Source organism: Anopheles coustani, chromosome 2, assembly GCF_943734705.1.
Source record: "Anopheles coustani chromosome 2, idAnoCousDA_361_x.2, whole genome shotgun sequence".
Taxonomy (NCBI): Eukaryota; Metazoa; Arthropoda; class Insecta; order Diptera; family Culicidae; genus Anopheles; species Anopheles coustani.
Genome location: NC_071289.1, coordinates 65,961,291 through 65,989,248, shown reverse-complemented (window position 1 = coordinate 65,989,248; position 27,958 = coordinate 65,961,291). Strand labels below are relative to the sequence as shown.

Below are 27,958 nucleotides of genomic sequence, written 5' to 3'. Positions count from 1 at the left end.
GCTTGCATGCTGATTTCCTGGCCATTGGAAGGGTCCAATCGCTTTTGTTTTGATTTCCAGAAGTACGATCCGAAAAGGCTAGACAGTTCAATTCCGTAATCATGTTTAATGATTATCATGCATAATGAGTTCAAGTCTTTGGCTTACGTGCGGTTCAGCAAATACTCTGGATAAAAAACGATTACATGAATGCATGAACACATCATCAGCAGTAATTATTCGTTGAACATCTCGTCCGATTAGACATGCATATTTCACAGATTTATGCTATCTTGCTTCGCATTCATTTTGAATGTTTTTGCTGCTTCACTAAAACTTTTTCATTTCTTGTCCCAGCGGAAGGGACTGTGGGAAATGGATTTTCATGGTACTTTTTTCGTCCCGCATAACTTCCAAAAAGTCATCAAATGTTTCTCTTCAAACGGTGTGTTATTTGCCTTTCCCTAGAGACGCAACCGTAACGACTCGGGGCTGTTGAATTTTGTTTTTTTTTTTAAGATTATTTTGCGCGGAAAGTAAGCGAAGGAAGCATTATCCTACGATTCCAACACCGATGGCGTGCCTGAGAGGGCATTAAAATGGGAGGTTGCTTGTTTTCAGTTATTTTTTTGTTCGCATAAGAAGCTTGCATGGAACATTCGCGCCGGAACTCGGTTTCCAAATACAGTCTGTGCTCAGGTTAATTAATGTAGGAATTTTATAATCCATGCTTCCTTCCATGCGGCATAAAAAATAAACAGATCAGGGTTTTCATCTTTTATTCATCGTGGCGGAATAAGATTGGATCATTCCAAAGAAAATTCCAGAGTTCCTAGCGCACATTTGACAGAACCGGCATTTTTCTGTAAATAAAAATATTGCCAGATAATTCGATATTGTTATTTAAACAGCTTTAAACATGTTGAAACAATAACAACATTTAGCTCAGCTCTTCCATTGATGCGTCGTTTAATGTAATTGGTTATATAGCTAATCATTGTTTACGTTGCTGGGCAACACTGTTCAACAAACGGAAGTAAACGTCTTAATTTTCGATTTCCTTTCCTGAACGGTCACGCCTACTTCGCTCGAACCGTCAAACATCAAATGACATCTTCTGCTGGCTGAATGGTAATTAATTCACCTCACTACCGGTGAGGTTGCCCATTCCCCAAAGGGATGGGCGGTACAGCCGTCCGGCTCCGGATAGGTACAATTTTCTCTGATTGCACTCGATGAACATTATCATTAAAATCGTCACCGTTTTCCAGCGCCCGGAATAGTGACAGTTGATGAATCGATCGTTTATAAAACCGGCAGTTGATGAAGAGAAATATGTACCTTATCTGCGTGCCTACGAGTGGAAACGAAATATGTAAATTGCGTCGTCACGTTGCGTCTGCGATCGTAAAAAAAACCCTCAACACACATTCGCTGCTCCACGGTGGAAGTCGGAAATAAACCTTTAAATTGAGGCCTACGTTCCTGCCGACAGTTGGGACGAACTTTGATTCAGTTTAAATTTTTTGGGGTTCGGTTTATGTTTTCACTTAAAGAAAAAGTTTCCGACCGGCTTCACGACTGAGGTGGTATTATTTTTTGGTTTCATTTCGTCGGATAAATCCTGCATCATTACCATAAATGTGCTTTAATGATATTCTATTTTTAGAAATTCGAAGCGGATACCCTCCATGCTGGATTTTAATCCATCTGAATGAATTTGCAAATCGCAACGAGTTTGCGAAAACAAATTTTTAATCGAGTCACGGACTCTTGGAGGCTTCGCCAGGTAAAATGAAATTAAGAGAACGAACAACAGCACAATTATTTTGCATTGAGAGATACGTGAGCGTGTTTTGGTGTTTTATGAAGGTTGAAGAAACCTGTTTTGCTAGATGTTGAAGGTTAACTTTCATGGATGAACCATTTTATTTCACGATTAAATTGAACCCTAGAGCATTTTATGGGCGTTGAATCTAAACAAACGATCGAAAATTTTAAAATACGCACAATCAAACAAACAACAAACAATGGAAATGAAAACATCCATCCGTGAGCGATGCCTGCCATTGGGAAACGAAACTGGATAACTTCGGTAGCGTTCGCCTCCAAAATGGGCAATGTGTAGCACGCTTTTCCATTTATGAGGGTCATTCTTGTGCGAAGCTTAGTCGGTTTAATTGCTTTCGCTGTCCTCGCTAATCCCGGTTTCTGTTTTTTGACAAATAATCATGCGGCCAGAGGCCATATGAAGCTAAGGCAACACGCGCTCCCGTTGTTCGCCTTGGGTATTTTCCAAGTGCCAGTGCTGCTGTGTTTTTCTTTTGCATATTACCGTCGGAATGTTTTGCTGTTCTGCAGCACGACTGGGTAGCGGACATATTTCCTTTCCCACCTTCCTTCCCCATCGACAGTGCCAACCACCGGAGTAGACTTTCTCACTCGGACCCGGCCTGTGCGCGGTAGAATATAAATTGAACCCATTCGATACATAAATAATGATTCCCTTGGCGATAGCTTCTTGCTGGAAGCTTCTTGCGTACATCCGCCTTGAGGGAAAAAATAAATAATCGAAAATTCTCCAGACACTCTTTTTCTCAGCTGCTAGGATCTTTTCTATCCATCTGGAGCGTGCCACGCAAGTTCCTGTGAGAATTTCAATGAATAATTTCTCGTTCGTGACACCGGAAGGGTCGAAGAAAAAGGGTTTGATGAAGAAAAAACGGTTGAGGCATCGCTTAACTCCATTTTTTTTTCATTTTATCAGCAAGGATTAATGGTTATTTCTTGCACTTCAGAGAGGATGGAAAGGCAGGCGTGAAATACTAAGGATAGTATAGGTATGTTTGACGTCTTAATTTGAATAATTGTCCTCGAAGGATCTCGGGAAATGGTAAATTTTAGATGCACCTTGTAAATAAACAATTAATTGAAAATTATGCAAAATGGAATAGCATTCATATTTGTTTAATGGATGAGTTTACATTGTTCGAATTGAAACCATGTCTAACCTTGCGCTAAGTTATATCATTTGCAAAAATAAAATAGACTTTACTCGTTTTCTAAGTATTTCCCATTCGTTTCATTCTCTTAATTAATGAACTCGCATTGCAGTACAATGCGAAGCAGAATGTCCGGGCACATGTTGCTTCACTCTAGCTAATTAATGTTCTCGATCAGTTTGCTCAGATGTATGGGCCTGTATGGGGTTTGCACGAGCTAGCCAAAGTTAGACAAGCGCCATGCGCAAGCATTCACCAATGATGGAATGATACAATTTATCAGCTTTAAATGGGAAAAGTTTGCAAACGGTAAACCCGCACAAAAACTTCCCCATTTGCTCGCACTGGTTCGTTATGACAAATGTGATGTGTGGGTCCGAAAATTTGTCACGCCGCGTGGGCTCAATGTTTCCTTCCGGTTTTGCTGTCACCGGCATCGGCGTTCGATTGGAACGGTGCTACTCAACCGTTGTGTATCGATTTCGGCTGACGCTCACAATCATCTCGGCTGTCGGTCGATGTGCGAAACGGGTTCACCGCGTTTTCCCCGAAATCATCAACACTTTTAAAGGGTCCTGCAACGGGCTGGGTGAAAGGTGTACCAGGGTTGGTATGGTCGCCCTTCGCGTGGGAAGTAATCTGTCATGGGAAATTATGGGTACCAACGGAAATGGTGCGCCACGCGGGAAACACACTCGTACTAACCACGGACAATTTTCCACACCGTACGGGCTTCGAGATCGTACAGCCGGATAACGTCTGTCAAGGTTGTCGCCCGGGTACCGGGAAATTTGAATTTTCCTTCATCCTCCCCGACGGTAAGGATGTCCTCCGTGGGCGTGTATGTGTGCGTGTAATACGGAACGAAAGCCGTAGAACTAGCTCACGGTTATGAGTGTGAGATTTTAACACTCGATTAGAATTTGTTTGACATTCTTCCTTCATAATTGTGCAGCGTGTTTAAAATAGCAGGACGTAAAACATGTTGAATTTGACAAGAATTTTCCCTCCACGTACGGGAAACCATACGGCTGTATGGGGGTAGCATGCCAGCTGTCTGTGGTGGGAGAGAGGATGAAAATGCCATGACGCCAGTTTCGACAAGGACGCCCCACTTTAAGAAGGGAGGAATAAATAAAATACTGTGGAATAGTTGACCACCTGTTGCTTTACTACGATGAAGAACGGAGGGCAATGTCATGTCACGTACATGATGCTTATTTGTTCAGTAATGTTGTAATTTGTTCATTATGTAAGTTTAATAATCTATTTTGAGTTTCTTTAGGGTGCGGAAGGTAAACGGAACACGGAAATGTAAATATTTAACTATTGATTGAATAAAATAAAATCTTCTTCCTTATTAAAATTGGGTGATTATAATGGTATTCCAATTGATTAAACAAACTCATAAGAGACTCATACATCCACTCCCTTTCGTTGGCAAGTAATATCTTAAGAACCTCATCGGAAACCATTTGTCTTAATTTTCATTTCCATTACCGTCCGGAGCAGGAATCTCTTGATTTCTCTGTGGAATATAAATCATTCCAAATGCTGTGATGTCGTTACGAAATATTCGTTGAAAGTTGAAAAAGTGGCTGGAAAGCAAGGAAAAATCCGAATCACAACTTTTTCCGTTTTCCAACAGAAACGTCCGCTAATCCGTCCCATTTCATCATACACCGCAACCCGGCGGGGGAGAAATCTTTCATTCAAGATTTTTGCCCACTCGTACTCGATTTTTCGGCCTCAAAATGCAAAGAAAAAACCTCCTCTCTTTTCCGCGCTTCCCCACCGACCGGTGTGATTCTAATAATTGTGATAGCATTTCGCTCAGGGAAAAACTTTTGCCCGAATGACGGCAATAAATATTCGCATTCGGTTGGGCCCCAATAATATTGGTAGCCCGTGGGAAGTTTCATTTCCGCTCTGGTCCAAATGCCGGTCGTGTGGAAAATTTTTATCACAAGAGAGTGAGCACCGAAAAGCTCGTGGAAAAGTAAGACAAACAAACAGAAAACATCCATTTTCCAAACGCTTTTAAATCCCACCTGCTGGCAGGTTTTTTTCTCCGAATTTCTTTCGGCCATGCTTACGCTTTTCTTACTCTGTTATGTCTTCCTTCAGTAGGCACTGACGGCGGGCTTTGTGTGTGTGTTAAGTGTACGGTGCTGTTTGACTTTTATTGCTTTTATCTTTTCCGTCTCCCGGGCAGGGGGTGGAAAACAGTCGGAAGGAACCACAACGGCTCAGCAGCGTTTTGGATAGCGCCGAATTCAGGCGCATGATATTGGCGCCGCACTTGTGTGCCACGTTGAGTTTTATTACTTTTTCGGCCGGCCGTCCTCCGAGGGTTTTGGACAACAAGTGGTTGGCATTTATTTGAATGTTTTGCCGGGTCTGTCCGCCATCCGCCGTGGCAGGGAAAGCGGCAGCTAATAATGGACGGAACCGTCTTAGGGGTGTGCTGATGACGATCGAAGGAAAAACACGTTTATGGAAAAGGTGCGAATGAAATGGTTGGCCGTTTCGAAGGATGCTGATGGCCAGTTAAGAAGAAGAATAATCAATTGGGAAAACTCAACTGCGACGCGACTTTAAAATGTGAGTAGGAATTTTAATAACTTTGTGTGAAAAACCCATTTTCATCAAGGTTGAATATATTTGACTTGATGAAATATCAATCGAAATGTGATGCGAACAATAAATGCCATGATACTTAGATAAATCACTCTAACAGAAAGGTCCATGTAAAACATGAAGTAGAAATTAAAACAAAGTGTAATGTACTACTTTATGCAAGAAGGTGCTTTAACATATTTCTTCCTGGGTTGGTTTTTCATTCGCCGGAATTCGTTTAACTGGAAGTAGTGTTGGCGCCTATAAATTCACGATTTGTACACTCCGGGGCACGGAAAAGTTTCTCCTGTCTCCAGAGCCGGGCAACCGAGTTATGTTGGCTTAAACTGTTCGACTCCATTATAACTTGCCCGTTGGACTTTGGATGGTGCAGAGTTCCCACAAACGACAAAGGGAAAAATTGAATGATGGTGGGATAATGCTGTGTTACCCACTTCCTTATTCAACCTGTTTTTTCCCACTTATTTTCTCAAGAAAAAGGCATGGCCCCTCCGGGCAGCATGTTCCCTGGCAACGAAACAATGCGGTCGAGGCCGAGGGAGAAAAGCGGAAACACAGCACAATGGCAGACATCCGACACGGACGCGAACAAGAGCGAGGACATGGGTTTATTGCAGTGGAATTGCCGGGCAATGATGGTTGTCGGGGCTCAAATATTTGCACCGGGCAAAGCGTAGGCTAGGGCCGGGCCGGATGTTTGACCGTCCGGCCTGAACCCCCCGGTCGGAGCAGCAGGCAGGAAGTGTCCGCCCGGAAGCAGGAAGCAACATTCATTGTGGAGCGAATGGACCGCTGAAAGCCGCTTGTCGCTTTGGCCACAACAATTGGATAAATCTCCCAGCGGGAATTATGATGACTTGGTTGGTGTTAGAGTCGGCTGGGGAGTCCGGCAAACCACAAGAAAAAACAGAAAAATGTGTTCCTCGGGGGTAAGATTATTCACACCACAAGATTGTGGGACTACTTGCACTTACGAAACGGTGGCAAAGTCAAATTAAATCGAATACGACTGGTATATATTACGCAAGGGACCAGGGGGGAAAACTTGATCACACTAAAGAAAAACTTGTCCACACAATATGTTGCAGTGTAGGGTGGGATCTTTGGAACAGGAAAGCTTCGAATGGGAAAACGAGAGAATATCTAGCTCTCAACTTGAGTACTCTTTAAAAGCTGCATTTAACGATAACTCAAGTGAAAAAGTTTTAAATAAACGAATCTGTTTTGACGCTTGGAAGATTATAGTAAACTTTTTCCAAAATAAATGCGAATTATGAATGATTTACTATTTCGTGTTAGTTGATAGGCTTGTTTTGTTTTGTTATTTTTCTCTTCCATTTCGTGTTTTTTTTTCCTCTGTTTTTATTTTCGTTATCTGTTGTCCTTTCCTATTTCAATACAAATGAATAGTACCAGGGTTTTTAAAACTTTTCCCAAAGGTTATATTTCCACAATTACAACAATGAATATCCAAAATGTTTTAGTACAAAGAAACTCCTGCAATATTGTGTTAAGTTTCCAACAAAAAGGAAACCAGTATCAATGTAATTTTAGTTATTGTAAGAAAGCATGTGAATTTAAAAAAAAAATGATTTACTATTTTATTTCCACATGGAAATAATAGCAGAAGACTCCAATGTATTTTCGATAAATGAAATTTGTTGATCTTTATCGTTCCATGTTAAGGAAACCATTGCATCTTACAAACCCAATTTCGTTCTTCAATATATTTAAGCAAGTTTACCTCATTTCAGGAATTACAATGCCTTTCTTTTAATTTGTCGCTTTTAAAGACTTTTTGGTTAAATTAGCTACACATTGAGAAACAATGAGCGGAACAGTAGAGTGGGGTGGAGATAAAAGAAAAACTGGGATGAATGTCCCGGTAGCGGGAAAGACCTTTTCAAATGAGGTAAATGGATTTGGACCGTTTTGCTAATACACATACACTCCCGGGGCAAACCTGACCCTTGATGGTAGGACCTTGATCATCGGTGAGAAACGACACAGGAGATATAACATACATAGAAGTAGTTATCCCCCCTAGGCCGCCTGACAGCGTTGCCATAGTGCACTCGGGCTGAACAATCGTGCTGTCTCGTGCTTTTCCATTTCGTAGGTAAATTGACATAACCTTTTTGGGGGTGATCCTTTTTTTTTTGTTTTGCTAACAGCGTCGTTCACTTTTCCCTTCCTGTTTTATTTCGCTTATCTTAGTACACCGGTGTGAACATGCGATGTCATGGGTTTCTGCGTTTTGCTTCCTCCGGGTACCGGTTTCGGTGTCGCCGCCTTGTTTACTCCATTTTTGATATCATCCCTTGGATGAAGGATTTTACCTTCAGATTTGGAGCCCTCCGGGGAGGTTACTACCAAAATACTACGACCGGATGAGGTTCTGCTGTAAAGCATTAAATCCCGTTTATTTTTCCAAGCGTAACCTTACGATCGCCTTCGAAATGAATAAGCCGTAACGCACGAAGAGCGCGTCCTACAGGGCCGTTCAGTGGCCATCTTTCATCTTCTGCTTCGTTGACGATGATATCATTTTATTTATGTTTTTTTTCTTGCGATTCCGTTCGTCGAGATAAAATTTAGAAAAGAAGAAACGACGCTTTCCAACTAACGCTGGCCTATGAAAAAAGTTATTTCAGGTACGCTGGGGGTTTGTTTTTTGGCGAGTGGGAAATTGAGTCAACTTAGGCGTTCTGATTAAATTTTTCTTACTTTGTAATTTCACAGTACCTTGTATTTTAATGGAAATTTATTGGCTGTTACGTTGCTTATAGAATAAACAAATGATGAAAACTAAAACATAAATAAAGAATCATGAAAATGGAAATCTTTCATCTTGACTTTCATTAGATAGCATAATAATTTAACATGTTGGTCATGATTTGCAAAGCCATTTATCTTCGGTATGTATCGATTACGATATTTTAAAAAGAACCGATTCTCGAAGTTCTATAAATTAATTAATTGCCAAACCTACGGAACCTTTCCAAGATTGATTTGTCGGCACCGAATCAGCAGCCAAAGTGAAGTAGCTTTCAAAAACGAAGCTGTGCAAATTGTTGAGGCCAATTAATTAACGCTACTTTGCTTTGAATTACTGGCCTGAAATAGATTCGCCAATTCTTAATTGATTGATTCGCTTCCATGGTTTGCTGGTACGGCTAATGAAATAACAAAAATGGACCCCTCGCGGGTGTTAAAGTAAGGCTCAAATGAAGAGATCATCTTAAGAAGTTTTCCATCAAATCGTACAGCTTGGGGGATAGATATCTAAGGATTTACCAGTGGATTTAATTATAGCAGAACAACACAGGTGATTTTTCCCAGCCAACATTAATCATCGAACCGGTGAATCCTGCGTGTGGGCGATTTTAACTCTTCGTAGAACCTGTTGAGTGGTTGCCGGCGCGGAAAAGCTAGTTGAAAAACCGCATCAAACACCTACGCTGTGAGCTGGGATGGCGGAATGGTGCCGAGCGAAACGAAATGACAGCACCTGCCAAAACCGTTCGTCTAGTATCGAGTGGATCGACCGATCGTCTCCCGCGCGGTCGCTGAACGGAACTAATATACTTTGATTTCCCCGGTTCGTTAGTAATTGTTTAAAAGTTTTCCCATTTCTATGGCGCACTCTGGCTGGAAGGTTGGAGCAGCGAAACCGGTGGTAAACCACGCGGTTTGTGTTTGTGTCGAGTGTAGTTCGACTCCTGGGCGAGCGAGGAACGCTTCGGCGCTTCAACTAAAACCGGTGAAAAACTCCCTGTCCACACCGCCCCCGCCCTGCTCTAACCGTAAATGGTAGTGGAAAATTGTGTTGGCAATGCCGGCCATAAGTTTTAATTGACTTTGGCGAGCGAGAAGGTTCGGCTCCGATGGCCGTTACCGTTTACCATTTCGCTTCCTCGGGCTCGGGCTGCCTTCTTCAGCGTCTCCCCCGAAACACCACGTCGGATCCACAAATTAAACTGCGACGCTGAAGTTATTATCGGGCGTTGTGAGCCAGGTGGTCGCAACCTATATTTTGCATTAAAAATTGGGGAAAAGTTACTGCTGCCGCTTGTCTAGGCGTTGTCGTGTCTGGACCGTAAAACAAGGCCACTAATGCGTTGCTGCATATTTTTCATCCCGCCGTTGCGCACTTTCCGTTTCCCGCTCCGGCTGGTAATGGGGGCCAGTTTCAACGGAAGGTGAAAAGTTTTAGCCAACTTTTATGCACTGCATAATGCAGTGATGTTGAGTGGGTAGAACTGGCTGATTTGAATTCTTCATTTGTCAATGGTAATTTTGTAAAGTAGATGCATCTTGGGAATGTCGACAGCATTCAATTATAGTTTAACACAATATTATTCATACTAAACAGATTACAAGCAGAATTGAGGAGAGGTTCTTTAAGATTAATGGTAGTGTAGCATATTTCCTTGATATTTGTTTACTCTCTTTATCAATTCTGGTTAACAAAACATGCAATACTTTCACAAATCAATGGCATAAAATTACCGATTGTTTATTGGAGGAAACATAAAATTAAACATTTCTTTCCCATAACCATTCAATCTGCTTCTTGCGGCAACTATCTATTCGGAGCTACCGAATTGATCACACAAACGGGGGGTCTCTAAAAGTTTTTCAATTTCCGCGCTGACTATCGATTGGTGCCGATGGGAAGCGAGAAAATAATCCACCTGCAAGATCACCGGCGATGAAGTGCGAGTGGGCCACCATTTTTTATCTTTTCTTTAGAAAAGAAAAAAAAACACACATACTCACACACACGCAGAGAAAACTTCCACCAAAAGATAGGTAGACAGCGCGTGGATTTGTGAAGTTGGCTTTTCCCCGCTGTGGGAAGGGTTTTTGCCACACGCTTCCTTTTCGGGGAATCGTTTCGTTCGCCAGGACCTGGCGCTGCACCCTCGGGATGTTTCCGTTTCATTTGCTGCTTGTCATGTGAAAGTCGGGCCCGGTTGGAAACTGGTGCGGTGGTCCGGAGGCGGAGGAACGAGTGGGAGTGGGGCGTGTGTGTATGCCACCGCAAGCCCACCGTTGCTCGGGCTCTCGATGAAAAGCGCGAGCCCAAGATGAAACGGTTGGAAACGGCAACTAACTTCGGGCTTACCGGGCGCACTGGTGAGCTTTCTTCGGATTATCCTCCGGCTCGTGTACGAACCGGCGGTACTGGGAAGCGGAGGCACAAGGGGAGGGCCTTTCCGTTTTCCGTTTGGGTTTGGCGGATTTTATTGAATTGACTTTGTTCGTATCGATCGGGCGTGAGAGGGCACGCGTTCAGGTATGGAGCGTGCTGGAAAGTCAAGAATTGATGGGAACCGGTCGGCTGGGCACACACGATGTATGCACGCGTTTTTCCTTCACCGCCATGCCAAGTGTGGTGGAGCGTTTCCCGGAGATGCCAATATAATTAGCTACACCGAAGTGCGATCAGGCACGCACGTATCGCAATTATGATAGCGAGTAGCTCGCAGCATAGTTTCAAACCATTGTCTCAGCCAGAGAATAATCTTCTCACAGTAGGCCATGGCAAACGGGACGGAGAACGAGGAGGATCATGTTTGTGAGCGTGTGTGTGGTTGTTTCTGTTGATGTTTGTCTTTGCCAATCCCTACCTAACTTTGCCTTCGCAGGCGAACAGAGACGAGGTGTCCTTGTGACACGAGTCTCACAGCGTACGAGCGGCCAAACATACGGCACCACACAACGCAACACGGTGTGATGAATGGTAAATTGTTAATCTTCCACTTTCGGCTTTCTGCCGAGCGTGCTGTTGAGTTGGTTTTCGTTATTTTTTCTTTTTCTTTTTTTGTACCGTCCATGACAGCCCAGCATAAGTCAGACCCCGACGAGTGGAGAAAACCGTTGTTGGAAGATGGGTAGGCAATCTGCCTTCCATTTTCGACGTCAACTCCACAGCAAAGCAGCTCGCGGAGACATGAGAATGGTGAAGTTTGAAAATATGTGAACAGCTTTTCCTGGCCCGGCCAGCTTGCGGCAGAGTGTGTGCAAGTCAGGTATGCTTTCGGGCACGGGGGATGGAAGGAAAACAAAATGTACAGTTCTGTTGGGGTTGCTGTTTGTTTTGTTGACTGTTTTCGAGCACAGGTGAGCAAAAAAAAGGTGCAGTTTCTTAAACAAGCTCCAAAAAGAAACCCTGTCATCCACGCCGGGCGATATTTAGTTAGCTGTTCGTGGCAACTTTCCTCAGGCTCCAGACACAATCAAGCAAAAGAGTATGTTCTGTACAGCGAGTTTTTATTTGTGTTTCACTGACAAGACTCTACTCGTTTCTTCTCTTAGCAACGGGGGGATGGGTTTTGTGTGGCTCACCTTTGGATCGTGTGCGTGGGAGTGTGTGCGTGTATGTACCAAAAATAACCCTTTTCGCCAACACCGCAACCAGTGTCGTCCGTTATTAAGCAACCTGATGGAATCTGGGTGCTGGCTTTTCCCCTCGGTGTACCGCATCCGGTGCCGAGTGAGTAATAAATCTGTCACGGAGTTTGTCGGACAATGTTTGTACCCTCATCCCTTTTCCTCATCCCACTCTCAATGTTCCCTTGTGGTGGTGGGAATTGAAAGGAAGCGTTAGCTTGTTGTGACATCCGAAATTGAATTTTCCTTTCAACGTAGGAAAAATGACATGGTAGGTACGGAGACAACCACTACATTACAACCGGGTCTATGATGTAGGGGAAAGTGTAAGTTTTCCATATGATTTATTACTTCATTAGAACTTTAACACACTGGGCACTAGCGGGAGCTTTCCCTCGTCGCTTTGTTTGATTAAATGAGAAAAGATGTTCAAAAACTCCCACCCCCTTAAATGGTTATTTATTATGATTTATTCATCGGCTACATTAATTCACCCACTTACCTTGCCGTCCGTTTTCCGGTAGCCTTCGTGGATCTTCCAGATCAGTTCCGGGCCGGCGCAGGCGATCTGTTTTCCAATTTCAAAGTACTGCGTGATCGGATTGTTGTCGTACGGGTTCTGCGGCGGGGCGCTGGTGGTGCTACTTTTGAACTTGGAAAACATGGTCGCGGCCGGCATAACATTTAATTGGAAAAGCGGAATTGTGACTGCTTGCTCGGGCACCGCTGGGGACAACCGTCGAACGTGGCGTTGCACTCAAAAAAAACCCTTTCCGAAGCTTTCGCAGAACGATTCGATGGTAGTAACGTTCCACCGTTTTCGTTTTGTTGGAGCTTTTCCCTGTTTCAGTTTTGTTTTGCACGCCGGAACCGGAGGGGAGTTTTTATTTGGTTTCGATTTAAGTCGGCACAACAACCGTTTTCCCTTTTTCCTGTACGCCCGGAGGGGAGCGACCGGGCTGATTGACGGCTTCAGGTGCGTTTCTGACGCTTTTTGGTGGGATTCAGTTTTCTAATTTTATCACTCCCGCATCAACCCGTCCGGCAGCCACGCGAGACCGGACCTATTTTGCATGCCGAACACCCCCGTCCCGTTTGTGTATCGTATTGAGTCGTCTTATTCCCCCGGCACCGACGAAGGGAGGACACAGCGATGCTAGAGCCCACGGTCAGGTATGAAGGTATGATTAATGTCGATTTTGAATCATTCTACCGAAGGCTCATTATCCCTTTCGGGGTTTGTTTGGGTCAGTTTAGAGTTTTGCTGCACCGACAGGGGAATACAATAAGCCCGTGCGAAAGGGTTCGCGCTCGTTGCTTCCCAACGTTCGTCCGGACCTTCGCCGTGGCCGGAGGGGAGTGGGTGAGAAGCTGGGTATATTTAGGCTCCAAAGGATGACTCGGCTGTAGGTCCAACGAAATGTGCGCTCGGTTTTCGTGCGGTATTACTTTAAACAGTATCCAACCGTGGAATAGCTAAGCTTGCTCTCGAGCCTGGCGTGTTAAGGGATGGGAAGGGATAAAAAATCGCTTCCCATTAATGCTGAACGCGTACTGACGAGAGGCTGTGAGATGCTGATGAACCTGAAAAGAGAATAAACAACAGGATGAAAAAAAAGATATTCGAATAAATTTGCTTCGGAATGCTGCGGATCAAATCCTTGTGGTAGCAAAAACTGAACTGCCTAATAATGATCTTAATTTAAAGTGTTTTCTTTTTATCGTTCTGGTTAACGCGGGAATAGGAAGTAATGGAAGTGAGGAAGTTGTTTCGCAAGTGGCCTCTGAACACTCGGTTTTTCATTACTATTCATGCACCGTTCGCATGATCTTCGTGGGTAAAGTTTTTCAGGCTAATTTTTTAGCGATTGAAATTGAAGGTTTTATGTTTCATTTAATGAACCTTAGTTTGTTCAATTTATAAGGTCTATAGATTGATCTCAAAGCAATGTTAACATTTATTAATTTCATGAGAGCTTAAATGTATAAATTAGAGTACATTTCACGCTTAAAAACAAATAAGGTAAAAGTTTTTGCAACAAAAAAGATAATTAGGCCAAAGTATGTCTTTCCGTTTTATAAGAATCTCTTAAGCAATTGTCAACATATGCTTGTGCATCTTCGGTGGTTTTTATTGGACAGAAAACAACGATTAACTTTTTCCGCCTTGAAGAAAACTTGAACTAAAAGCTATTATTTTTACTAAAGTGTGATGATGCTTAAAAAGAGACTAGGTTTAAATTTAGTATATCAAAGAAACAATTGAAAACATAACTCGATCTATTTAAAACATGGAAAATCAATATTCCACAATACCAAACTTCCTTCCTTCGGTGACATATTAATAACCCGTTTTAATTTGTTTACTAAATGTACCGCCGGTCCGTCGGGCCGCATCCCAACACCAGCACCTTCCGCCACGCGACACGATAACCTGCTATTAAGCGTGGCCCAGATTAGTGCCGGTATCAATAAACTGATTAAACAAATCCTTCTTCATTAGCGTCACCTTGTCTTTCAGATGGCTGACGGGCGCGCCGTCGTTTGGTGGCGCGATACACACGGCGCGTTCTAGCTGATCCAGCGAGCAACAAGTTTTCCATTCGCTCAGCCACGCTTTTCTTGTGTGTGTGTGTGTGTGTGTGCGTGTCGTTGGGTTGAAGTGAAATGGAAAAACGGGGTGGCGCGACAAAGGGCCCGGGCGTATAATGATGCGGAGAAAATGGTGAAAAATGGAATTACTCCAGCTCGGCTTGATGCTCCAGTTTTTACGTCGCTTCACGCACCACCATCAAAAGGATTTTTCCTCCAGGATGGTTGATATTTTGTTTCACTTTTCCCATCATCCCGTTTGCTCGATCCCATCGAATCGAGCGAAAATTGATTTCTCTACCAGGGAAAGCACTTTATCGTAGTGGTGGACGCCCTCGTCCGACGACGTTGTGCTGGTAAGGTGGTGACTGTTTTCCCAGCCGTTGGTGTGTATTGGCAGTTGGGGCTCGAATTTATCTTTCCGTTCGCTCCTTCGGGGAAAGTCACCGATGGAGCAACAACAGATTAAAGGCATTTATTAACATTTTATGACTCTCTTTCAGCGACGAGTTCGGGGATCCGATGAGTCGGTCCCAGATGGTCAAGAGCCGCTCATGGAAAGAGCTTTTCGAGCCAAACGGGGAAAAGCACGGTTCCAACATCAGGCAAACGGTAAAACATGATACCGCGAACCCTGGTAATGTTTTCGTAACATTCTTATAGGATTTTTTACACCAGTGCCGATTGTCTATTTGTTTATGAATTCAGATAATATCGATTCTGAGATGGTTTCGAAAACGAACGCGAGGAAAGCTTCCACAGGGAATGAGAAACTGCTGACAAAATTGGAGTGAGCCTGAGTGAAATCAAGATGTTTGTCGATGGCGATGATCCGTCGAGATAGGGACGAAGAATAGCTTCACGGTGACTGAAACTTTTTGTACGCCATTTTGTATTTGTTTCTTCCTTTCCTGTGCGCATTAAATATGCAAAATCAGCGAAACGAATCAATCGATCGATCATTTTTGCTTACGGCTAGGACCGGTTACGATGAGAATCGAACAGTTCGCTCATTTTCTTTTCCTACTTCCTTCTAGGATGCTCTGCTTCGGGAGCTTTTTCACGGGAAGTACGTAAATTAAGCCATGCCAGGGAGGTAGAAATGGAGCACTTTAATGTGGCTGGGGTTTTTCGGGAGGATGTGGTGAAAAGGTTATGGGTTCGGCAGCTGTGAGTATCGTGTCGGCGAGGACATCCCATTCGCGTTCCGGTCGTTGGGCGACCATCCGGAGCTCATGAAAAATTCATTCGGACCCACCCGGGTGGCCCAGTCGGGCCTAATGGTCAACCGGCAACTGTGGCACACCAGTTGATCGGGGACATTGCATTAAGGGAGGACCGAAAAATAAATGTTCAGCTCTTCGGCAGCGTTTTAATAAGTGTCGTCTGGTGAGTATGACGAGGTCGGTGGGAACGAGCAGCACATTACAAAATTAATGACTGCCGTGGCGGAAAATATACGCTGGATGTAGGTTTTTGATACCTTGGCTTGAGGTGCTTCCATAGTTAAAATTCTGTTCATTTGTGAAATGTTCAAAACGTTTTTTTAATTTAATTATGTAACTCATGGAACAGGACACATCTGTTAAATCGTAAGGTAACCAAAAAACTCTTTTAATTAAATCGATAGTAAAACTCCAATCGACCCACGTGCGTGTAAAAGTAATCATCTAAAAGCAAACCCCTCGCTTAGGTTTTTGTTTGTCCTGAGCCACAACAAAAATAACCCACCGAAAGGCACTCATAGTTAAGAAGCTTTTGATAATGCTCTATTACTCGCCTGACCGAGAATATCATTTTCCAGACTTCTTCGGAAGCGAAACAAGCTTTCACAAACGATCGATGAGGGCGTACGTGGAAGCGTTCTGAGGTGGGAAAAACAAACTGCACACCGTTGCTAGTTTTCCACCTCGTCAAACACAATCCGTTCAATAGCGCAGCGTATCACAAGAACGGTTCTTACAAGGTAGAACGTTCAGGTTACATTGATCGTTGTAGTATTTACGCTGGAATAAATTGAAAGTGGAAGACTTGAGACAAATTTTAGTTGTTGTTTTACAAGGTGGAAAAGAAAGTTGAATAGCTTCACTTTTTCTTTTCATTTCATCTTACACATTAAAAAACTAAACAGATCAAACACGTATATTTCAGTAATCAAAGCGAAATTAATTGGAAGAAAGTTACAGATTACACAATGAATCTTTTTTGTTATCAAAAACTCAATTTGTTCACTGATAAATCTGTTTTAAAAAGCTGTCCATTTTTCTTATCTAACAAACATTTTCAAAAATTCAAACTAGCACATGTAAACCCAAATTACGATGACAAAACAGATATCATACCACGTTACAATGGTAATTTTAATCTAAAGATGCTGATTTAGGGTGAAGAAGGCGTTTGACAGCTTGTGTTGAGTGTATGTTGCCTTCGTTCAAAGGCTTTAACCTTACGTTACGGCAAACAATCCACTTATGAACATTCCAAAGGTAATTTGTTTTTTCTTTTATTTTCCCCTTTAAGGGCGTAACTCAATGTCGCATGATGTGAATAAGATGGTTAAAATACCTTATCAATTTGACGTTTGTTTGCCCTATTGAGTGCTTGTACCGAGAAGCGCACATTTTATTTATGATCCTTACACAAGAAGACAAATTTACATTCCATCATCTCCGTCGTTTTGCAAGCTCACAGTTAAGGAGCACGAGCAGTTCTTCAGGATCAGCAGATGCCTTCACTTGCCGCTGAGGCGTTTGAAGCGTTGCCAAAATCTTAAAGAATGCCATTCAATTCTAGGTCGTTGGATTTACGAGTAACAGACAGCGGGCCACACTACTCGAGCCTTACTTGGCGTTCCGATGGGGACTAAAAGATTGGCCACTGAATAAATCATGTGTTGTTCGCATCGTACCATCTGAGGGTGGCTCTCCAACGCTCGGTTAACGGAACGGGCCCCGGTTGGAAAAACCACAGTTGACTGGCTTTTGACAGACATGATAGACAGACGCATGACGGCGACGGCCGGGACGGTAGCCCCGACAAAAACCCGCCAAACCCGAAAACCCTGGGAAACTGTGCGGCATGTTTCGCTGACATGTTGATGGTCCAAGCTCCAAGCACCATCGGATGAAAGTGTTCGGGAGGGGTTTGCCGATGAACATATCATGCGTCTGGCCCAGGCAAGTGTGGTTAGCCTCAGCTGGTGCGTTTCTGGCCACCGATCCCTAGCCACAAACTACGCCAGGGACAGGAACGGTGCCTCACGGAGGATGTTTTGCCGAAAATAGCTGGCTCACGCTTAAAGTTCCATCCGCGAACGATCGTACCATGATTTTCGCCGTGCATTGCGTTGATGTTGGGGGGGTTTACGAGTATGGTAATTAAGTTCCAGTGCTTATCGCACACATGTTTGGCGGGGGATTGGATGGATAGTCATCTAAAGTCAATGACGGAACGACTAAGTAGAGTTTTACCGAGGAGATTCGGTCGGTTGCGCCGTCGTGTAAGTGCAGGTCGGGATTGGTGATGTCTCACGGGACAAGGATTTCTTCCTGCGAAGCGATTTGATGAAGTCATACGAGTGATAATGTTTTTCTTCTCAGCTCCTGATCGTCTCTATCTAACTATTTTCTGTTCATGCTAGTTCCATCGCTTCGTATGTATCGTTTGGAGCTTGGGAGAGATTATAATTAAAGTTTTGTTACCCGTACGAGATGCTTACAGACATGCTTGGTTATTAGTGAATCATTTAATCGTTTCAAAAAGCAACATAACAGGTAAGCAGTTGGATTAGAATGTTTGTTAGATGTGACTAAATATGACAATTAGAAAAGGTATGAGAGGTTAAAGATAAGTTAAATCGGTAAAACTTGCAGGGAAAAGTTTGGCTAGAATATATAAAACCCTTTTCTCTTGATCTTTTTGATTCATTTGATTGATTCAGTTTGTGATGAAAACAATCGTTTTGGAGAACCCAAGAGTTTCAGAAATAACCCCATTTCAATAGTCATGGAAGAATTTAGTAAGTTTGTTATAAACCTACTGCTAAATTAAAAGCAACAGATACAATAGCTTCAAGTCGATATTAAATAAACACTTTAGTTTGAAGCAGTCATGATTTTTGATCGAATACCCCGAACAACTGGAAATCAATTCGACGGATATCAAAAGGATCACTTTAAGGCATTTTTTTTTAGTTACACTTCAGTGAACAAAATATCTGGATTAAAACAATACCATTCGAAATACGAATATTCGAAAGGATTTATCTGTTTATGGATGGTTTTATAGAGTTTAGGGTTGTGTGCTAGTTTTCAAATAACTTTAAGGAACATTTTAACAAGAGCTACATGATATTGTATTTTGGAATTCAAACTAAATTTATAATTGATTTTGTGGACCAACATGTGAGTTTGTTTTTATGTCGATGTCAACATACATGTGTTTATTTGCTTGGAAGTCGATGAAAGGATTTGTGATAATGGCAGGGGATTTGGCGTGATGTGAACGTAGAATTAAGGACCACTCAACTTTGTTTTGTCCTGAACTTAACAGGATCGATTGAACAGTTTCCCATGTTTACCACATTTTGTGGCAGACAGCGTCATAAATAGACAAGAACAAATTGAATGGTGAAGCAAGGACACGTTTGCAACGATACAAAAATTAATTGCCTTCCATTATATATTAAATCACTACACGTTTTGCGAAACCCTTGTTGGCCGCTCTCTCCCTCTCTCTCTCACCCTCTGTCCACAAAGGGGACCCTTTCCGAGGGGGTAATGTAAAACCCGCTGGCCCAACATGTAGGTACGACCAACAAGCATGTTCCAGTCACATCTTCATCCCTCGCTATCTATCTCCATTTGGCGACACAACACTGCCAGAAGGGAACACCATGCCGGAACCACCACGAGGCGCTGACGACGATGGCGACTACGGCCCGAAGCACGACTGCCCATAATGTTCACTTAATTGAGTTCGGTTTTATTTGCCTGACCGTTGGTTTCTACCCTTCCGTTTTCCGTCCCCCCGTTTCCCATCATCCCGAAACGGGGCTGCTCGAAAAAAAAGGGCAGCACTGGACCCGCCGGAAAGTAATGTCCTTTTCGGCGCTTTTTGCCGAACGGGTCTCCCAATTTCCGGGGTGAGAATGTCGTCCGTTTGGAAAGGGGAAGAACGGCAAGGAAAAGCTCGGGGCTCCCGGAAAAAGGTCGTCACCATGGGGGCCAGCCGGGGTTCCGGGACCCGGGGCTGGCCATCGCCATCGTAAAGTAAAACAAACGTGATTATATTCACGTTTATTGTGACTATTAGGGCTTGATTGTTGTGTTGCGTGGGGCCATGGTTTTCGGCCATCCGACGTCCCGGTTCGCTCCGGGGCCGAACTTTTCGGGGACATCCGCTTGCCGGGGAAAATCTGAGGGTGCCATTAAAAAGGTGTTGCAAGGTTTTTCGTTCAGCTGTCCATTCATGGATGGGCGAACTTTGTTTGCTTTTCGAAGCCGTTTTCCTGTGCGTTTGCAACAAAACTGGGCACTAGCGGGGCGTTCGGTTCTAGTGGTGTTGGACACGATGTTTGTCACCCGTCAATTAATAAAATGTTCCATTGGCTGGCGGGCGGTTTTGGGACTGAACCGAGGCCGGGATTTCCCGGGTGATCACGCACAGGAAAAAGCGAACGGGAAGCGAGAACACTGATGGAGCACCGGATGTCTCGTTTGTGATTTATGAAGCTGTCTTTATTTATTACCTTTGGTGGCAGCTGCTCACTTAACGCACATCATTCACATCTATGGTCGTGTGTTGATGCTTTCGGGCTTGGTAGGAGTAAATGATTTTTTATTCATTTTGTTTCTTCGTCGTTAATTCTGGTGGGGATAGAAAAATATTCTCCCCAAAAACGGACTAAAAGCGTACCCCAATTTGTTTCCTAATGAGCATGGTTTTTGTGTTGTTTTTAGTCTTTTCAGTAGCTTTTTGATTTTATTTTGGTGTATATAAACTGCAACAATATTGATGTACGAGTTTCTTTTTATTAGCTTTCTATAAAGATTGCTAGAGCATTCTTTATCGATGTTGATATTTAAATAAACAACTTGTGCTTAAATAATCGCAAATGAACTTAAATATATCTTAAAAACACTTTAAAAGTGTATTTATTCAAAGCAAAGCTTCCTCTAGCTTGTTTAATGCTTGTTCGGTATTACTAATACTTTTATATCTGGATTATCAGCAGAAATTTGATGGAATGTTCCAATAAAGTCCACCCTCCCCCCCTTCCCCCCCTCTCCTTCTGTCACACTCAGCTAATGCAATCGCTCAGCAATCGCTTCATTTGTTGCGTTAAAGACGGAGAGTACCTTTTTCCACCGACTCAACAAGTGCCCGGGGATCAGAGTAAACCATAGAAGCGCTCGACTTTTCTAAGCTTTTCCACGGATGAGCTTGGGCGAGCACCTTGGCTCAAGATATTTTTTTTCTCTTCCCGATAGCCATTCCATTTTCGTTCGAACCAACTCCGTCCCAAGAAAAGCTGCGGAAATCGTCAATCCTACGGTGGTACGAGCCTAAAGCCCGACAGGGTTCCGATTCCACACTTAAAGCCGTGGCCGGCAGGATTCGCCATTGGCGCCTGAGGAACCTGCGTTTGTCTATCGCTGGTTGGTCCGGGCAGCCCGTGAACCGAGTGAGATAAAAATAAATCCCCTTTTCAAACAGGAAAAGGACATTTCCTGGAAGCGAGGGAGATGGCGCTGGAATGTCGTCGGTTCGTCTGCCAATGTGAGACGGCCGTTTCAGGGCCGAGCGGAGGAGGAGGTGGGGGGATGCTCCTATCACTAATCAAATTGAGGGATTTTAGCCGAATCCGTCGGCTAGCATCGTCGCGTCCCGGGCCTTGCACAGTGTGGGAGTTGACAGAAATAGAAGGAAAATCGGTGCTCGGATCGGGGAAGCCACTCGAACGCACTCGGAAAATAAACTCGCACGAAGGGGAGACATCAGCCGACACCGTGGTGGGCGGTGGCGCAGAAAAATGATTTCATTTTAGCAGGGATTATGTTTATTTCCGGCTTCCGGGCAGGGATTTGCAATGCACAGGATGCTAATTATAAAACACCTAGCATAAGCACCGTCGAACAAATCGGACTTGTACGTTCACTTTGTTCGCGATATGCTATAAAAAAGGGAATTTCAATAAACAAACAATATGAAGTATATGAAATTGATCATTAGAAAACTCACATATAAATTTCACATTCCTTCACTTCCCGAAAAAAGTTTAAATCTGAAACATACTGAATTTAAACATTTTCAATTTAACTTTAGTTAACAGTGATGCAGCGATGGTTGACATCGCATCCTCAAGAGAAATCTGAATCCTCCAAGCTGAAGTAAGCAAGTCGAAAGTTAAATATTGTATCTTGAAACATAAGACGCATGGTGGCCAATAGATAAATTTGCTCTTTCTTGCGTTTGTTTGACTTTACTTTATGTCGTGGTAGGAGTTTTAACCGTAGATAGCAAAGTACTAAGTTGTGCCTAAGTCCTTGCATGAAAAATCTTAATATTCCCAATCATATACAATTTTCTTGATCTTAAGGAATATTGTAACAAATTGAGAATAATGCCATTTTTGATTAACAAAATTCGATATTACTCATTTTGAGGAAAATATCTGGTAAATAACATTTAGATTGAAATTGATGGTTTAAACTGAGCGGTCCTTGCCGTAGGAAATTTTCCACTAAGAATTTTGATATGTTTTTTATCGACTTAAATGGAACCGTTACGCCAAAGAATGAAAAGATAGCACAATAGATAGACTAACCACAAGCGTCAAATTACAAACAGGTTACAAACTACACCACAAGTCGCCGTAAAAGTCGACGAAAAGTCAACAGGCCGCTGATTCCTTTCGATCGCCTCCGGAGGGTTGTAATCCTCTTATTAGCAATGCGTCCGGAGTGGGCACCCTCCGATGCTGGGCACGGACAGGGTGGGCAGGACTTTTCCTCGACCAGACCATCAGGACAATGGCGCGAGCGTCACATCGCCAAACGTTCGGTTGTGTGCATTGTTTGTGTAGAGAAAACCAGCGAGAAACAGTTCGGTCGCTTTCCGCGCACTACGAGCCTGTTGATTTTATGTACACCTCGTGGAAAGTGTACAGCATCCTCTGAAGGTCCCTGGAAAGGGGGTACATGGGACGAGCGTTTGTTTCATTAAAATTTAATTAAAATTTCATAATTCCATCCCAACCGACAGACAATGTGCTGCCGGGGCGGCAAGTTCATCGGGCTCTGGTTCGGTAGTTCGAAGTCGCAGAGAACACCTTGGCGCCCGGTCTGTCGGTTGGGGGACAGGACTTAACGCCAACCTGGCAGATGAAAATAAACCTCGTAAAGCATTTTTCCACAAGAGAGAGGATGGGGGGAGTTTTCGGTAATACCGGAAGCACCATCACCTCTGAAATGGGTTTTCTTTTTGTAGATTATTAGCGGAAGGATGATACCCGGTGAAGAAAACTTTCATTTCCGTTTGCTCACCGTTGTTTCGACGTGAGATACTTTGGCTTTTGATGGGGTTTTGCCTACGAAAGTAACTAAAATTGAAACCAGGACAAGGAAGAAGACTTGTCTCGTGATACACACAGTAAGAAATTGGGTCAAATAAACAAACGTATGGATATTAGAATTTTTGCTTCGATAAACCAGGAAACTAGGAAGCACATTTTTCTAAAATTAAAAATCAACAGAAGCTTGTGCAAAACAAAATGAATCACTCAAACCTGGCAACCTGTTTGCAGCACGCTTCAAATATTATTACCTGTAATAATTAACTTTTCCTTGGAGCGAACTTTTCTTTTCATTCGAGTCGTTCGGTCGATGTTTCACCGCTCTTAGTTTCCACAAATGGAGAAGAAAGAAGCACTTGGTTCTGATTTCGGATGATGCCTTTCTCTGCATGAAAAGATTTACACTTTGTAATGGATGTGTCAGATGCCAGGAATGGACAGGGAACTTTAACTTTGACACTTTCGAAATAGTTTGCCACTTGGTTTTTCTTTCACGTTTGCGTCACTTCTTTCCGTAAATTACAAATCACTAAGCTGGTAAATCACTAAAGTAATGAGATTGTTATAGCAACAGAAGTGCTAATGTGATCATCCTATTCAAAATAAGAAAATGAAAATCGGAATACCAACGTTAAGAATCAAGTGTGCTTAAAATGGAATCTTTTTGTCTCTTCTTTAGTACTCTATCATTTATCCTCATACAAAAAATACACACACCAAGTTTATCTGAAACTTCTAATTGCTTGTGGGAAATAAAACTTTCCACTCGTCTGTAGGCTGGCGAGGAAGCAATTCGCTGGAAAGTTAGGTTTTTCTTCGTGGAAATATTGTTTCATCCATTTTCCACCCGTTTCATCGCCCGCTAGAGCTGGCTGAATTTACGCCGTCATTAACGGTTTACTTGCGGAGCAATCTTCGATCGATCAACGAGCAGGTTGCGGAGCAGCCACCTGAGCCTGGATGGTGAACTCTCGGGAAAAACCTGAGAAGGGCAGGCCCTTGCCCAGACGTAGAAGATGGCGAAATAGATAGCAATTGGTGCTGATTAATGCTGAATGATGTCCACGTTCTGCGCTATCGAACGTGAAATGAGTTAGGGAAGGATAAGAACAAATGTTCACTCTCAACACGTTTTTCTTCCCGCGTGATAAAATCGATAATTTATCGTGCTGCTTTTCAATTACGTTTCATATTTATCTCCCCTTTCACTATCTTATTCTCTCGCATTCTTTGTCTTGTGCCTTTTTTGGATCAGCTTTCAAGAGGAGTCTATTTATTTTACATTTACAAATCACAGATTTGAAGAGAAAATCTACCGTTTACTCTCTAGCACACACTCGCACACATACACACACATGCACTTCTAAGGCGAGGAAAAACCTTCATCGCACGATTTCCCGGAACCCGGTGAAGCGAATAAAGGCATTTAATCTAGCACGTTTTTGCCACCTTTGCTCACTTTTATTTTTAATCACCTTTTTCACGGACCACTTCAAATCAACGCTTCACCAAAGGTGGACACTTACTTGCTCACAAATACGCGCACAATTTGCGAGAAACGAGGTGCACAGCGGGTGGTCACAACAGAGACCCAGAGGCTTCCTTCCGCAACCGCCAACGGTCGGCTGCAGTTTCCCTGCACCGCTCTTCAGAAGCTGCTCGAACTCAGAACCAAACAGCGAACAACAGAGATGTAGTGGTGGAAAGCACTTCTCACAGGATGGCGCAGACGGCGAACTCGAGCCAGAACCGTACGGTTCGATGTCTTCATCAAAACTGAAAACATCCAAGCAGCAGCCAGCAGCGATCGGATGGACGTTTGCGTTCGTTCGCTGTTCTCGCCGAGTGCCATCCGGGACGATAGCTATCTCGGTCGCTGCGCCATTCCCCGCCACGAAGGATCAGGATCGACGCGCAAGGGGAGAAGGTTCATCCGTGCAACAGTTTTTCCCGGACCGGCAAATGCTTGAGACTGTTGTCTGCAGGCTCAAACAAATGTGGCCAAAATTTGTGCTCAAATTGATAAAATATTCTCAATAAAAGCTGATAATTTACTTATGATTTTTTTAAAAGGAGATTACATGCAGAGCACATTTGTAGCTGGATATAAATATGCATAAGATGCAGATTTAACTAGGCGTCATGTGTTAAGATAAATATATTTTATTGAATAATATTGCTGCGAATATTGAATAATATTCGGTTCCAATAATTTCACTTGAGTTTCTATAGTTTTTGGTCAAATTAAACTTGCATATTTGAACCATTCAGCAGATATTTTTCTTTTAGTTTTGGTTACGTAACAGAAGAAAACTACTTGAAAATATATTTGAATGAGAATTTCATTATCATCAAGTTGTTTCTTTTTATCAGTAGAACATTTTGTTTCTACTGATAAAAAGAAACAACTTCATAAACGGTTAACTACTTGTTGACAGAACATTATCGCTCGCAAACTGTTGATGCAAATGAACGCTTCTGGTGGGTTCATCGCCGTTCGGCGCATGTCCGCGTTTGCCTTCGTGCTCGAGTTCAGTCAACCTTCCAGGCGACTACCTGTTAATCAAAACAATCATGTTCGTAAAATGACCGACACTTGGTGTCGAGCTCCGAAGCATCGCTTTGTAAAACGTAAATTTTTGACCATCAGGTTGGCTTTTTTGTCTTATTTGAGTAGATTTTTACCAACCTTTCCACCATGGGATACGTTTCTAGGTTCAGGCTTGTAACGCTACCGTCTATGAGGGTGGCGAAGCTCACGCTACAGGATGAAGCGTGGTGCTTGCAGACACCGCGAGTCGTCTTCTGGGCCTGTGCAGATCGACTGTGTAACTGCGTGTGTCCGATGGGTGGCTGGTTGGTACTCCGGCCCGGGGACTAAAGGTCGACGGCGGCTGCTTCTGCTGCGATCCGATGCTGGAGCGCTTTGCACAAACTGGGTCAACGCAGCGGTAGATACGTGTATCCGTACCGCTGGAAAAGTGGGTGAACCTTGCTCAACAACGGTGACCGTGTTCCTCTGCGGCTCGATGTGCAACGGTTTCCGGCTCCGGAGCCGACACGCGCGCCGTGGAGATAGCACGTGTAGAGCGAGCGGAATTATTTTTGGACGCTCCGTTTTTTTTTTGTTTGCAGCTGGACCGCGAGTCATGTCGTGTCGATAGATCTTTGTTCCAGTTTTTCCGTGTCAAGGACTTTGCAGGAGAGTGCAAAAAATTTGGTTTTTATTTCGTACGAGCAGCAACATGCAAACTTCTCGACGGCATGGAAAGCAGAATATATGGATGTGGTTTACATGTTTTAAATAATTTTTAATTTGTATAGATACATTTGAATTGTTCTAACAATTGAAAAGGTTAGAACCAATTGCGAACTGGCTTTGCTTTTGCTGGAGTATAAATCGTAACATAGAAATTGTAGCAAAACGCAGTAGACTTCCAATTACAGTAGACATTGATGTTAATTTCATAGATGTGTTCATGTTTAGCTTCTGTTGCTTCTCTGCTAACAGCTTTGGCTGAATACAATTCTCATATGACGAAAAAATAGAAAATTGTAAAAAAAAACTTTGACAGTTGTTTTGTTTCTTCTTTGAGATCGACATTGTTACTGTTTATCGAAGAACTAGTTAAACCAAATGGCCAAGCTTTTTTCTGTTATTTTGTCAATCAGGCTATTTTCTACAGAACTGACTAAAGTATCATCCATCATCCTATGATGTAAACTGTTAATTAAAACCAGCAACCAATACAACCAATTTATGATTCCCTCAGCACCGCGTTTTGCCTGTAGAATGTAAAAAAAAGCTAGATGTTCCATTCGCTGGGCGAAATGCTCTTACCGGTTTCGGCTAACGGTTCTCAATAAAACATCATCACCCGATGCCGCTGCAAAGTACCGACCAAAATTTGCATAATTAATCCACGGATGATTTATTAATTCATCACTCACTTTCCATTCCCCGCGCGTCCCCTACCACGACTCCGGTGAGGCGTGAGAGTAACCCACACGGACGCGTTCAACCTGAGCTTTCATTAGCGTTGATTGGTGAAGTAAGTATTGTTTCCTTTTTTTCTCTCCCTCCCTCTCCCTGTCTGTTTCTAAGAAAAAGATGAAGATGCTGCGAACATTATTTTGATTGCTGTTGTTGCGATGGCTTTAGGCGGGGGTGCGAGTTGTTTTATGATTTGTGGGGCACATTATCTAATGAACCGGTACCGAAACCACCGACACGCTATGCCACCGTCGATTCGTGTCCTGAAAGGGAGATTTATTAAACGCGATTATTATGCGTTTGATCTATGGTTTAAAGAGCTTCAGCAGATACCATACTGTTCACATACTGAACGTGGGGAATATCACTTGAAGTTGTGGTTGGTTAATAATATTTTATTTGAATGACATTGATCAGATGGTAAATCCGACGAGAAAAAATTCGAGGACCGCAAGCAACCTTGTGTAACGATAGGATAAGTATCTAGAAGAAAGAAATCTTCACTGTTATGCAATAATAAACATCGTTTCACTAATTTTAGGTAAGGATATACTAAAAATTCTTGGAACTCTTATCTCTTCTTCCTATAAATATATTTTTTTATGCTGACGATAGAGTTCAAACCCCTATACATTACCACCTGAACCTAATTTAATTACATTCTCGATGGTGAGTATAGGAAGTAATTTTCACCCTACACCAAGTACTACACAAATGACTTTTTACCAGCAAACCATGCTAATTAAATTCTTCCGATCACTCGAGCAAGGAACGGGT

At 43.0% G+C, this 27,958-nt stretch overlaps 1 protein-coding gene across 1 annotated transcript in view; it reads right to left on the bottom strand.

Annotated features, from left to right (window-relative positions):
• LOC131264859 (SCY1-like protein 2) overlaps nucleotides 1-12,699 on the bottom strand; it is a 60,980-nt gene extending 48,281 nt beyond the window's left edge. Inside the window, exon 1 of the mRNA XM_058267126.1 lies at nucleotides 12,523-12,699. Within this exon, the coding sequence (XP_058123109.1) occupies nucleotides 12,523-12,699 (177 nt within the window). The remainder of the gene's footprint in view (nucleotides 1-12,522) is intronic.
• Between the last annotated feature and the right edge of the window lie 15,259 nt (nucleotides 12,700-27,958).